General features: G+C 40.1%; 1 protein-coding gene across 2 annotated transcripts; it reads left to right on the top strand.

The window, feature by feature from the left end:
* The first annotated feature begins 5,444 nt into the window (after positions 1-5,444).
* hlx1 (H2.0-like homeo box 1) lies at positions 5,445-8,502 on the top strand. 2 transcript variants are annotated; one of them, XM_084313898.1, is made up of 4 exons: positions 5,445-6,021; positions 6,485-6,661; positions 6,858-7,042; positions 7,781-8,502. In XM_084313898.1, exons 1-4 carry the CDS (start codon positions 5,583-5,585, stop codon positions 8,111-8,113), a joined length of 1,134 nt encoding a protein of 377 aa, XP_084170024.1. In that variant the 5' UTR covers positions 5,445-5,582; the 3' UTR covers positions 8,114-8,502. The 2 variants fall into 2 exon arrangements, with proteins under 2 accessions (XP_084170024.1, XP_084170025.1); XM_084313899.1 differs by lacking the exon at positions 6,485-6,661.
* Positions 8,503-14,115: the final 5,613 nt, after the last annotated feature.

Raw genomic sequence — 14,115 nt, 5'->3', positions numbered from 1 at the left:
ATCAATCAATCAATCAATCAATCAATCAATCAATCAGGTTATCTTGCTTAAAGTGAAATGTTAAATCAACCAGGACGCAGAGTAATACGATTATGGACAGAAGGGTTCATGTCATTTACAATCTTTTTCCTGAGCAGGATGTTTTCAGAGACAATCCCAGTTTTGTGATGAAGTATGTGGCTGGATTTGATGGCTGTACGAGTGAAGCTATATAACTTTAGTCCTGTAGTAGAGTGGAAACCTATATGAGGTTTCCATATTTTCCCATGATTATCACAGGGAGATTGTGATATTTAAATGTTTATGTCTCTTGTGTGATGGGCCCTGGCTGGGTCTCAGACCACAGCATCCATGAGCCAGGCCTAGCAACACACCATAGGGCTCTCAAATGCCAGAAACAAAAACAAACATATCCAGAAATCCAATGCAGTTGATGAAGTTACCATCACAAATATAGGGAAAGTCACAATTCATATTCCTAAGGTTAGAGGGATCAAAGTCAGCTCATCAGTCCTCCTGTCCACTTGTTATCTGTGTGTGAGGGCTGCCCCCATGTGTTATGTGACATATTGTATAATAGTGGTTCTCAATCGGGTCAGGACTGCAAATAATTTTGCAGTTCAAAAATACTTTACAGGTCAATATAGAATTCTATAAATGAATAGCATGGAAAGCACTGTTTATAATAAAACTGCAAATAATATATATTTTTTTAAAGATCTAGAAATAGGCCTGCTATCATCACTATTGAACGGGTAATGGATTTATCAAGTCTATATTGTTATAAAACGTTATTTTTCTGAAATTCTCACTTGTTCCCTTATACAAGCTTAAAAAACAAGTAAACAAATGAGCTGGATCAACTAAGTAAATGTGATGACAAAATTATATATATTACATTAATATTGTACCATATGATGACCCAAAGTTTTCCCTAAGAAAAAGGTTATGCTAATTCAATTTACAAACTTGTCATGTAAACGTGTTTTACGTATAAATCATTCATAATCAAGTGCATCTCAACAACCAGTTCAGTTTATGATTTGAAGCGCATTTGATGCAGAAGCCACATTTAGGGTCACATAAACGGGACAATCTTGTTTTGAATTGACTTTGGACAAGTCCCTTAGTTCTTTTTTTCTGTGGAAATGATGGCACTGTGCCAAACAGAAGGCTGTGTACAATGGCGCAGGTCCCATTAAATCTGCGAAAGTTCCTTCCTGAGGCAAACATTGCCAGAAATAGTAATCTTGGCTTGAGCTTGAGTTTTACAGTGGGGAGCAATAATTCTCTGTTTAATAATGGAAATCATTTAATTCTGTCCAACTTCTGATCCAAGAAAGTTACAGGCTGAAGTGCTCATTCAGTTGTCCATAGCCTAAGGCTTCCTGAAAACACACAGCAAGTAATCAGGCGACAACAATGGCTTGCAACAAATGTTGATCCTCGAGTAACAGTATACTGAATACAGCAGTCATCCTTTGTGTTCAAGCCACCGTGTTTACGTGACCCATGTATGGCTTGACATTTAATTTTCACCATGTTTGTTTTGATACTGATTAGCATCGGCAGTGTATATAGACACGGTTCACGTCGGCACAATGCTTAAGGGAGAGTCATCTGTAAATGATCTTGTAAACTAGTCTATAGATGAGCTATATAGACCTATATAGACCTTCTTCCCGAGTTTATAGCAAGCTGGGAATCCACTCTAAATCTGATCTAATGATGATGTAACACATACTGTCCATTGAAGGCTATAGAGTTCTAGAACTCTAAGATTCAGACATTTTGAGATTTCAACTCTCTAATAGTGTAACAGTGCGGCTATGATGGTCCACTGAAAGCTGTGGAGTTCTGGAATTCTGAGATAGATCAAAACATTCCAAAAATGTACAAAACTCACCAGACACCCTTGGCTTTTGAGAAACTCACTAGAATCCATCTAATAAATCAGATGGATGACCAAAAAATGCAAAAAGGATATTGAAATTTGAAATTCAAATCTATGATATTTCCAGGACAAAACAGTCTGCAGAGCGTTCACTTATGTGAAGCATAGCTGGAAATAAGAGAAGAGAGTTTGTCTTACCAATGCATACTCCGAAAAGGAAATGGAAAAGATGCCTGCACCATTTCCAATATTGTTTTTTTCTGGGGTTTGGTTAACCCTTTAATGTGTACATTTTTGGAGTGTGAGAGCAATGTATGGGTCTGTATAGGCTAAAGAAAAAAAGAAAAGCTGAATCTTCAGAGTTTTTTTTAGGGCAAAATAGAACATTAGCTGGATGAACCACCTCTAAATGGCATGCTCTGCTAAGAAGAGATATGTGATTTCTGGTTCTTCAATAAGTCTTTGGTTCATTTTGCTTCTGTATAGTTTCTGTAGACCCATTTCAGTGCACTCGTGCAAGCGCTGGTGAGGGAGGGGGTATTGCTCTCACTCTGGTCCATGCCTGTATACGTCTATCAGCAATAACTCTTATAGTTCTGATCTGATTTGGATGAAACCTCATAGGTTGACAGGAAGCCAAGGACCCCAAATAGGACTCAAAGGACTCAAATATTTTTCATATCGGTCAACGACAAGTGTTTCATTTGAATTCATTTCCAGCATTTAAATCAATATAGACGCTAAGTGAGAGTGGCACTTGTGATTGTGGTGTATAGGCGTCTCTGAGTGCCATTCTAGTCCTATATAAATCTGATCTGATATGATATGCCTCTGCAGTTCTTTGATTGTTCTTATTAGCTCAAACTGACCTAACAAAAATGTAATAGTATGCGAATAGTAGGGATGAGTGATTTATCTCCACAATGCTGTCAAAATAAGAAATAAGAAAAATTTATTAACCATATGGTTCTAATCGTCAATTTGAGTCCAATAATGTAAAATAGGTTCTATCTCAGATTTAAAAATACTGTATATATATTTCAGTGATTGCCCTGTTTTTACAAGCCAACAGACCACAATAGGCGTATACTCTTCCTTCTAGAGTAGCTAGCCTATATATACCATAAAAACTCACATGGATGTAAAGGTCCAGACAAACCTTCAATACAACCACAGAGTCAGTCTCCCATACTGCCAAGCTGCTCATCCAAAGGCATCATAAATACTTGCATTACAGTGTGCGGGTTCACTTTCACTGTTCCTATCCATAGACACATTAGACATCATAAATATAGTTTTGGCTCTTTGATTTCTACTTTTGCCAGATGATTTCTTCACGAGTAAATAGGGGTTTTCTTATGTAACAATAATTTAAAATGAAGTACTTGTGCTCTCATTACATTTTGTTTAGTCCCATATAGTCAGTGTAAACGTTACTATTATTCATATTCAACAGTATAGCCCGTATAAGAGCATGCAGGCCAGATACTCCCTTCCTGCAATCTGGACAACGTTTTTATTCCCACGGGGGCTCGTGCAATAGTCGGTATGAATGGGCATGTCACAAACTCTGCGTGAAAGTCCACATACTGAGACACGCTTCCCACTAAAAGCTCATCATGCACCTGAAATAACTTAGGCGTACTCGCCCCGCTGTGTCTTCTACATCCTCTTCCCTGGATTGTTTTGACTGCATGATCGAGGGCAAACGTTATATATCTAATTTCTAATTTTAACCAGGGATTTTAACCCGGAAAAGTGTCACTCGAAAACACTGCGATAGGAGACAGCCAGGGTCATTGGCCCTTCCGGCTATATGAATCAAGACTAATGAACGCAGCAGGGCTCAGAAGCCATTGTTTGAACAAAATGTGAAACAAAGAATTTGGGACCGGCGGAGGACACACACACACGCACGCACACGCCACTGAAACACACGCACACACACACACACACACACACACACACACACACACACACACACACACACACACACACACACACACACACACACACACACACACACACACAGAGACACGCACACGCACGCACACACACACACACACACAAACACACACACACACACACACACACACGCACACACACACACACACACACACACACACACACACACACACACACACACACACACACACACACACTACACAATTTATTGAAATTATTAAAAAAAATCCTAAGGTTTATATAGGGAGATTTGTGTATATATTTTATAATGGATTGCCTCATATTTATTAGTATTACAACTTCTACAATTATAATAGCCTCCATATTAGCGTAAGTTAGTTATTATTAGTTGTTATAGTTGTTGTTATTATTTTATTATGATTATGATTGTTATTATTATTATTATTATTATTATTATTATTATTATTATTATTATTATTATTATTATTATTATTATTATTATTATTATTATTATTATTATTATTATTGTTGTTGACGTTGTTATATTTGTATTATTATAATAATTATCATCATACATTTATAATTCATAATTACTGCATACAATTAGTGATTATGAAAGCTCAATCCTAACAGGAATGATTACTCTATCGTGTGAATCTTGCGAGGCCTGCGGATGAAGTATCGCCTCTGAAGTTAATTGTGTTTTCGCTTTAGAGGGGAATAGATTTCCTCTGTTTATTATGAGCATGGGGACGGATCTGCGTCACCGTGCAACTTGCAGGTCGAGATAAAGTAGCACAAATATTGAAAGAAGGAAGTTCTAACAGTCATTATAAAGTTTCCCCCTCTGCTCCGGAAGAAATAAGGATTTCGGCTGTATCCTAAAATACTAAAACAGGTTCTATTTTGGGACAAATCTAGCAGGCATATCCGCTCATTTAGCACGAATCACGGCCCATCAAAAACAGGATGACCTGATTCACAGAAACGTTCCTGAACTGTGCTTTATGCTTTGTATCTGGAAATATTCAATGCATTTTACCGCAATATTCTCAATAACACAATTATTATGTATAGCCTATATTATTCGATCGGAATGCTTTTTACAAGGACCGTTTTCTAATCAATCAATCAAACCTTGTCAACGTGACTAATTTGGAAACTGACCATTTAGAATCTCACACTTAAAGGCTATATAAAGTGTCGTCTCACAATACCTGATGCCTTATCAGTGTATATTACATACAAGTTAATACGTTGTTATGGGTTAATTATGGCATGGTGTTGAGTGGTGGTGTGATCATGTGTGTAAAGTTTATTTGTGTGCGTGCGTAAGTGTGTGTGTGTGCGTGTGTGTGTCTGTGCGTGCGTGCGTGTGTGCGTGTACATGCGTTCGTGCATGCGCGCGTGCATGTGTTCGCATGGAGGGGGGGTGGTCACTGTCACTGTCGCGCCACGGTCACTGACATCTGTATACAGTAGGCTTCACATCATCTCCATTGCAAGGGCGTGACGTGCGCAATACAGAACAACCATTGGCTACAAAGGAACCAATCGGTGCCAGAGAAGGAACTTCACCGTGGAAGTACGGAGCTAAACTCTCGGAGTTGGGAGAACGATTTCTGGCACTTGCGAAGAGGACTGCCCTGGCTGTCCCACAACAAACACTAGCCTATACTATCTTACATGCCTGTTTTCTCTTCTTTTTTTGGTGTCATATCGCCGTTTTTGAGAAACTATAAGGCAAAATAAAGGCTCGAGGATGTATACGGCCGGTCTGAATCCGTTTTACGCATCTAATTTTAGTCTTTGGTCTGCTTATTGCGCGGGTGGTTTTGCCATGGATACGATGAAGAAACCCTCCTTTTGCATCGCAGACATACTGCAGGTCGGAGATGCGGACAACATGCCGGGATCATCGGCCCTCATGGCGCACATGGGACACCGCGCTCAGGCGCACTCAAACGGCTCTCCTTTGCGCCCGTCTCCCGTTGCGCCGGAGCAGTCGTTATTTGGTGCCAGGATACATCCCGCGTCTCACTACCACAGACATGGACTACACCTCACTGCTGTCTCCAGAACAACACTCAGCTCACATCATCAAGCTCCACCGCCTTCAAGCAAAGACCTCAAGTTCGGAATCGATCGGATATTGTCAACAGACTTTGATCCCAAAACCAAAGAAATGTCGTCATTGCGAGGTGAGCATTGATATGTTACTGCCCAATAAGTAAAAAGGGATACCTTGCCTTTTGAGCCTTGAAAACTGATGTGAGCTAGAGCTGACAACAAGAGTATATGGACAGCTGTGCCAACTCGTTGACTGTGCCTATATAAACGTGTCTTGAAGTTTGACTTTAGTCCATCCTTAGAAGCGCTAGTTTATTCAATCACCAAAACCACATCATGGCAACATTAAGTTAATCTTTTACGATTGCATAATTGGTACAAGTTACAGGCGTCCCAATAAGAACACACGTTGCAACGTGAAAATCCAGGAGCATTTGGCCAGTTTTGAGCGCTCGGGGGCTTGTTCACTGTATATACACTATATTGCGAAAAGGCTTCTCACCTCTCGAGAAGCATGACGGCTAAGTTACTCGTGTCGTGTGTCATTGCGGTAAATCTTTACTGACCATAGTTTATCTCTCGCCCCTGTGACAGATCTCACGTCCATTGTTAGCTTGAGCCGTCAGTCAGGGATCCACATCCCGATTCAGCCCTCAGCGAGCCAGTACTTCTCGTCCATAGACCCCGGGATGGACGCGTCCGCCATGATGAGCTCACTAGCCAACAGCACCAGACAATCAGGCCAGCATCAGTTTCAGGACACCTTCCCAGGTAGTCATTACATATAGGATCAAACAAATAAAAAATTAAAAAAACGTGCAGAGAATTCCATGTCCACCTCAATTTTCGTGAATGTCTTGACACTTGGGAGTTTGCATGTTGACAGTTGGGGCCTAATATATACAGTATTATGCTTCTGTTGTCTGGTCCCTTTGAAATCACTCACCCTCCCTATCTTTTAATGCAGGTCCATATGCTGTTCTGACAAAAGACACGATGCCACAGACGTACAAGAGAAAAAGGTCATGGTCGAGGGCAGTCTTTTCCAACCTGCAGAGGAAAGGACTTGAGAAGAGATTTGAAATACAGAAATATGTCACCAAGCCCGACAGAAAACAACTGGCTGCCATGCTTGGCCTAACAGACGCGCAGGTAAGACCCAGTGTATCATGCTGTCACAGCCATGAGGCCACACTTCACTTGGATTGGAATGTGCCAATTGGTAATGAATTATTTGCCAGTCACTGTCAAAATGCAGACGGGTTATCGTTTTTTTTTTTGCATTATAAAAAATATATCACAGAATACGTGTGAATGGAAATCTCATTAAGGCAGTTTAGGCCTATACTGTACAAGGGCTATTAGCAAATTATACTCGATTAGGCTCCAAATAATTGAGAATTTGTATAGGCTTGTAATTAACTTTTTGTATTGATTGTGCAATAAAGGCCTTGGTTAACGTTTCTGACTCAATAGGCAATAGGTCAAGGCCAAGAGGGCCGAACTAAAACACGCCTAAAGCTTTATAGCCTATAAGTTATTGTTCAATAATGTTGTAGCCCATTGTTTTCATTAAAAGCAAACAAGGAACATGATAGCACACACAATATACGGTCCATTTCGTAACATATTGAGTTAAAGGAATAAAATATAGGCCATATGGCATAATAAACAAACAAACAAACAAACAAACAAACAAACAAACAAACAAACAAACAAACAAACACACACACAAATAAATATACATGGATTTAAGGTTAAATGTGAGGCCTTAGACTATACGTTTAAAAATAAACCTTTGGTATAGAATATGTTTAAATGTGTTAATTGTGACGTTATAATGTGCCTATACCACGCAACTGACAATTGATTCGTCTGCCCTTTCTGCAGGTGAAAGTTTGGTTCCAGAACAGACGCATGAAGTGGAGGCATTCGAAAGAGGCCCAGGCGCAGAAAGACAAGGAGAAGGACCAGCCGGACAACAAGTCGGTGACAGAGGCCGAGCCCAAAGAAGCGGAGCTGGGGTCCGAGTGTGAGAGCGAGGCGAGCGAGTCCGAATTCGACGAGGGACAAGAGGACAACAAGAGCGACGTGGACATTAGCGAACACAGCAAGACTAGTGTCATCATGAGCGGGGCTGCTGCCCCTGTGAGTACCGTGGAGGCGGCGCCGGCCGGGGCTGTGACAGACACAATGGCATCAGCAGCACAGATATTGATATGAATGGACAATTGACACAAATGCCGTTTTATGTTTTTAAATAACTATATTTGGACCGAAATTAATTATCTTGATAGACAGATTACTGTTGTACTCCAAACACATCGGATAAGTGTGTGGCCGAAAAGAGGCTAGGTTTTTTTGTTTGTTTCCCCTCACAAGCCTTCACGTGTGCATGACTTTTGCCTCATTTGAAGGAGATAATTATGTGGCTATGCGGTTGTGAATTTTATTATGAACCACTCGTTGTTATGGATGGAATCTCAGAACATCACAAAGTGTTCATGTATTTTGTCTGGATAGATAGTTGTACAATATTTTGTTAATAATAATTTGCACTGAAAATATTGTAAATAAAATGTTTCTTACTTTGAAAATGAATTCCTAATTTCCGTGGCATTTAAAACAATTACATATTATTATTATTATGATGATGATTTGTATAATAAATGTTATTGAATGTTATTCTAATGGCATGGCAATTCGCTCATCTTTATATCAGATTATTTGCAGCATCACTGAGGCCATTTCCCCAGATATGATTAGTTCATGAGTCCTAAACTGAGAGGAAAAGCCAGTGTTTATTCAACATTTAAATTACATCTGAAAGGCTTAGTGAATTCTGCTAAGATACGACATCATGTTTAGGATTGAACTAAAACCATATTAAATATTAATTTTTAAAAATGAGTAAGTTGTGAATTAGATTTGAAGAAGACCTGAAAGACACAACGATTTCTCTTATTATTATTCAGTTGACATAAACAAACCCATGAGTGGTTCGTCATGTTTCAGTCGACATTTTCTCAAACGAATTCGTCTATTCAGTTCGAAGCTATTATAAATATGATCAAATTAACCTACAGACTGCGAGGGAAATGTTAGGCTTATCTCAATCACACATTTGCAAGATGCCAAGATACATTTCACAGCTTGTGTTTTATGATCAGTCTCTTGCAAAACCAGGACATTTTGCAATAATTAAATGATAATCCATACAGGGTTCAGCATAGACTGCATGTGCAAGTTCAAGTTTCTTTATTAGTTGTCATACAGAAGTACAGAATAATTTTATACAAAATGCTTTTTTCTGTTACGTTCCAGAGACTGTGCTAGACAAAAAAAATAAGTCTAAAATAAAATAAGTATAGCAGTATAAAATAGAAGTCACATACGCAACAAGGATAATGTAGGCATATGGTTCCTGTAGGTCAAATGTATACGTTTACAGCTTATACTCTGGACTCTGGGGAAAAAAATTCTGTGATGCATCTTGTGGTCCAAGTATTATCTTTCAGATGAATCAAAAGTTAATAAGGCCTCAAGTTATTAACAAGGTGCATTTCTAACTGCAACCACCCTGTTTTAACCCCTTACTGCAGCAAAACCCTACAGAGAGGGGGGGGGGGGGGGGGTGTAATAACACAAAATAGCTCTTGATAGATGTGCGCTTTCCCCTAAGCATTTCAGCGTCATTCAGTTAACATTTTCCCTGAAGAATGTAGACGAACTCTCTTGACACTCTGCAGAGAGCAAGAGAGAAGAGGGAAATTTATAGTTTGTATACATTTGCTGGCTCCAGATATCAGCGACTAAACATATGGGTATATTTTATGTATCCAGACACACAGATACAATCAAAACCTCCACCATTTATGGACTTAATGCCTCTCTGCTAACACGCCAGACAGGCATTTGAGTTGGTTGCTAAATGCCCTTGCTGATAACAGTTATAATTCAGTGATTTCATTAGGCTATAGGCCAATGAAACATGCTACTTTCAATATACAGATGAAATGTTCCAGCATAATTATGTATTAACCGGAGAGAACTATTTTCACCAAGTTGGAAAGGTGGTTATATGTATTCTAGGCCCAAGCCAAATAGAATATTCAATTTGCTATGGAATATTGAAAATAAATGTCCTTGCTGAAAGAAATGATAGCTGAATGATGAAACGTTAAATTCCAAACCATTATCACTATAAAACAAGCATTATGTAAAAGAAAAAGTGTAATCGTATTTCCATGGTATTGCCACCATCACATGATGACGATAGTGTCCAGAATATAATGGAAATACTATAATAATACCATCGGTGTCATAGTTTAAATGATATATCATGGTATTATCTACAGAACACAAGTGGTGCCATGGTGATAATGTGACTTTGTGGCAGTACCATATTAAATTATTTATACAATGACTGCTATGGTAAAAACTGACATTACCATAACACCACCATTTTCTTTTGGTAAGGGATGATTGGTCAAAACGTAGCACATCCCTCATAAGTTCCAGATAACTTCTCTCCAACAGCGAGCCATGGGGTCCATATCCATTCACTGCACAATTAAACTTATATAAGGCTGTATAACAACCTGATGTCACAAAGCTGTGCCTTGCCCTCCCCTCATGCCCAGTCTGTTAAGTCCATCAGTGTCTGTGAGAATAATTAGATTTGAAAAGACCCCCCCCCCCCCCCCCCCATAAATCTGTACCGACCCGTGATGTTCCCTCTTCAATGAAAGATGTCAAATCCTCACTGTCATCGGGTCGAATGCCATGCTTCAAAGTCAGGGCACTTGCTGCACTCACATTTACAGCTGTGACCTGCGTTACCCAAGTCCAGGGTTGAGTGCCTGTCTGATGTGTCATAATGGTTATTCTGGGACTATAATGTTGTTTTGCGGTGTGTTAAAAAACCCACCTGAAGAGCTTCACCATCATTCAGCCTGAGGGTGATCTTCTTAGTGTACATGATATTTTATATATGTATTCCTTTCCTTTTGCATCCCATCATAACTCAAATACAGCAGGTCTATTTTAATACAGGTCAAACAATAGGCATATACAAGCATAAACAACCAGCTTCTTACAACTTTAAGATATATTTATAATTTAGGGTTTACCAGTGCGATATAATATTAAATGAAGACCTCTGTCAGTTACCGTGAAAAGGAAAACACCAACACCACCACCACCACGCTATATCCTCTTGTTTAAACCTGCCTTTGACTTTTAATATAATTAGATGGTATGGCTATTGAAAAGCCCCTCTATACATTTCAGCATTGTGTCAGCAACTACTTCATAGTGAGTGACCCAAACCCGGACCACCAGAAGCTCTTACCATGGGGTCCACTTTCCTCTCCTCCGGAAAGAGGACTGACCCCCTGAGATCGGCAGTTTTTCCGCTTTAGCCCGGCATCTTGAATTTCACTTTTCATTCTCCCTCCACCCTATAGTTATATGGCTACCTGGTGCCTTTTGTCTCCTTTCCACATAGGAGAAATTTTATACCACGACCATCAGACTAAATAAAGTGCAGCCTCTTGTAAAACGACCGGCCTATATGACTATTATGAAGTAGGTGGCACTCATCTTAATCTTAGGTCTTAATTCACATGTGTATGAAAAGTTGCTTGTCAGTATTATGATAGCCTGCAGTTTCCATGGAACACAGTAAAAGCCCTGGACAATTTATCAGCCAAGTATTAACTGTTAAAGCACATATAAAATGTCTGGGTGGGTAGAGGCTCGAATTATCCTCTAAAAGCTGTAAATTACATTAGTATTTGCAAATATAAAATAACAATAACAATCCAAACGCTTAACATAATACTGAGAGGCCTTGATTTGTGAACTGTCCATAAGAACTTTTATGACCAGGATAGGAGAAAGTCCATCTGGCCCATATTTAATGTCAGCCTTTCTCCCTCCATTAAAAGCTGTCCTATACGTCCCTCTTGGAATTCCGGGACAGGGTTTAGCCCATAAAACAAGCCGGCCCTGTAGATTCCCTAATATTCAACACTTTGAAAAAGTAACTGTGTAAAACAAATGACCCTTCTGTGAAAAGGAGAAGGGGGTTTCTGCCTCCAGCGGATGAAGGATTACAGTGACTAAAAGCGGTGACGTCTCCAGGACTTTGAGGCATTATCTGTGAGGCTGTTTGATATGCTGTAGGAGATTTCTGCTCCCTTGCTGTAATGTGTCAGTGGAGGCAGTCAGTGCCCTCCTTGCTAACGGGGAAAAAAAGCCCCAATATATCACCGAGAGACTTAGGGACTGCAGCTTACAAAGGCTTACAAACAAAAACATATGGTCAATTCTGTTGTTAGCACTGTATTTTCTGTCAAATAACTTTCATATACCCTCATTATGTGAAGATGATGGTGGTGGTGGTGGTGGTGGTGATGGTGGTGGTGGTGATCATAAAGATGATGGTGGCTGTGAAGATGGTGATGGTGGTGGTGATGATGATGATGGTTATGAAGATGATGCTGGCTGTGAAGATGATGATGATGGTGGTGATGATGATGATGATGATGATGATGGTGGTGATGATGATGATGATGATGATGATGATGATGATGATGATGATGATGATGATGATGATGATGATGATGATGATGATGAAGGAGTGAGGTTACATACATCGTTGGTGGCATCACTTTATAGAGTGCAAGGTGTTGATAGGGGTATACATTTATATTATTCTGAAATAACTGCATGTTTAGAAATCTTATTTTTTGTATATATACTGTACACCTGTAAACGCCTTTGTTCCCTTGTCATTTATCACATCCAATGATTCATTGGCTGACATGTTAAGCCAAGAACACCACTGGCTGTCAGCTGAAATTAATCTATTCTGGCATCCTAATGAGTGAGAAGTATTATTCAGCTTCTGGGTTCAGGTGTTTTAGAGCCAGTTACGTTTTAGACACAGAGACAAATGTGTTCATCTCAATGGAGCATTTTATTCAGTCAATCTAACACTGGAAGTGTGTGCGTGTGTGTGTGTGTGTGTGTGTGTGTGTGTGTGTGTGTGTGTGTGTGTGTGTGTGTGTGTGTGTGTGTGTGTGTGTGTGTGTGTGCGTGCTCTGGAGGCGGGTCCTTCCCTTCAGAGGTGTGTTTGTTCCATCATGGCTTGATTTACGAGATTGGCTGAGATGCTCTTTTCCTAAATGAGCTCTGAGTCATCAGAATGAGAGATGACTTCCTCCTGAGACTAGCAAAATATTATTACACAGTATAAAACCTTTAAAGCGGCCACTAGGAACTTTAATTTCATGTTGATTTTGGCGGCCACTCTGGACAAACGCAGTAGTGTTTCCCGGAGTGAAGACTGCATTTCCTGTGAGCGCCGCCGCCCCGCGTCGTGGAGATCGACCTGGCGAGCGTGCAGGCAGCGTCTAGTAACCCATTTCCAGTTCCGCGTTCGCGTTCTGCGATCTGATTGGCCACTGACGTTTCTGGGCGTGTGACATCTGCGCCCAATCGTGTGACGCCTGTTTCTATCACCGGTTAAGCTTAGGCACTCTTTCGAAGTTGGTTAAGGTTAGAGTTTGTCTTAGAGCAGGGCGATAGAACACCAGCCCTGATTCCAAACTCTAACCGTAACCAACTTCGAAAGAGTCGCCTAAGCTTAACCAGTGATAAACTAGGCGTTAGGTAGTTTGCAGGCTCTTCAAGGCGGAAATGGGCGCAGATACAGGCGTCACACGATTGGGCGCACATGTCACATGACCAGAAACGTCAGTGGCCAATCAGATCGCAGAATGTGAACGCGGAACTGGAAATGGGGGTGGTAAAAAACTAGACGCGTGCAGGCATTTGTTTTCAAAATCCAGTGCAAGAAAGACGCATCTTATTTTTAACACTAATATTCTTTTTTAAGCTGTTTACACGATGCATAGCGATGAGGAAATTGATCTATTTGTGGCTATGTACGACTAATAACTAATGACAATGGTGAAACACGTTAAAGATATAATCAAAGTCATCTCAAATCAAATCAATCTCTCTCTCTCTCTCTCTCTCTCTCTCTCTCTCTCTCTCTCTCTCACTCACACACAGTGCGACGTGGAATCAATTCGTTACACAATCAGACCTAGTAGTATGTGTATATACCAAGAATAACTTCAGTATGAGTACAGGGCTGTACACATATTTTGCATATTGTTAAACGAGCCAAGGCTAGCTATTAAACTATCGAT

This window comes from Notolepis coatsorum (genome assembly GCF_963971535.1).
Source record: "Notolepis coatsorum genome assembly, chromosome: 5".
In the NCBI taxonomy this organism is placed as follows: domain Eukaryota; kingdom Metazoa; phylum Chordata; class Actinopteri; order Aulopiformes; family Paralepididae; genus Notolepis; species Notolepis coatsorum.
The sequence above is the reverse complement of the archived record's forward strand: the minus strand, read 5'-3'. Positions and strand labels throughout refer to the sequence as shown.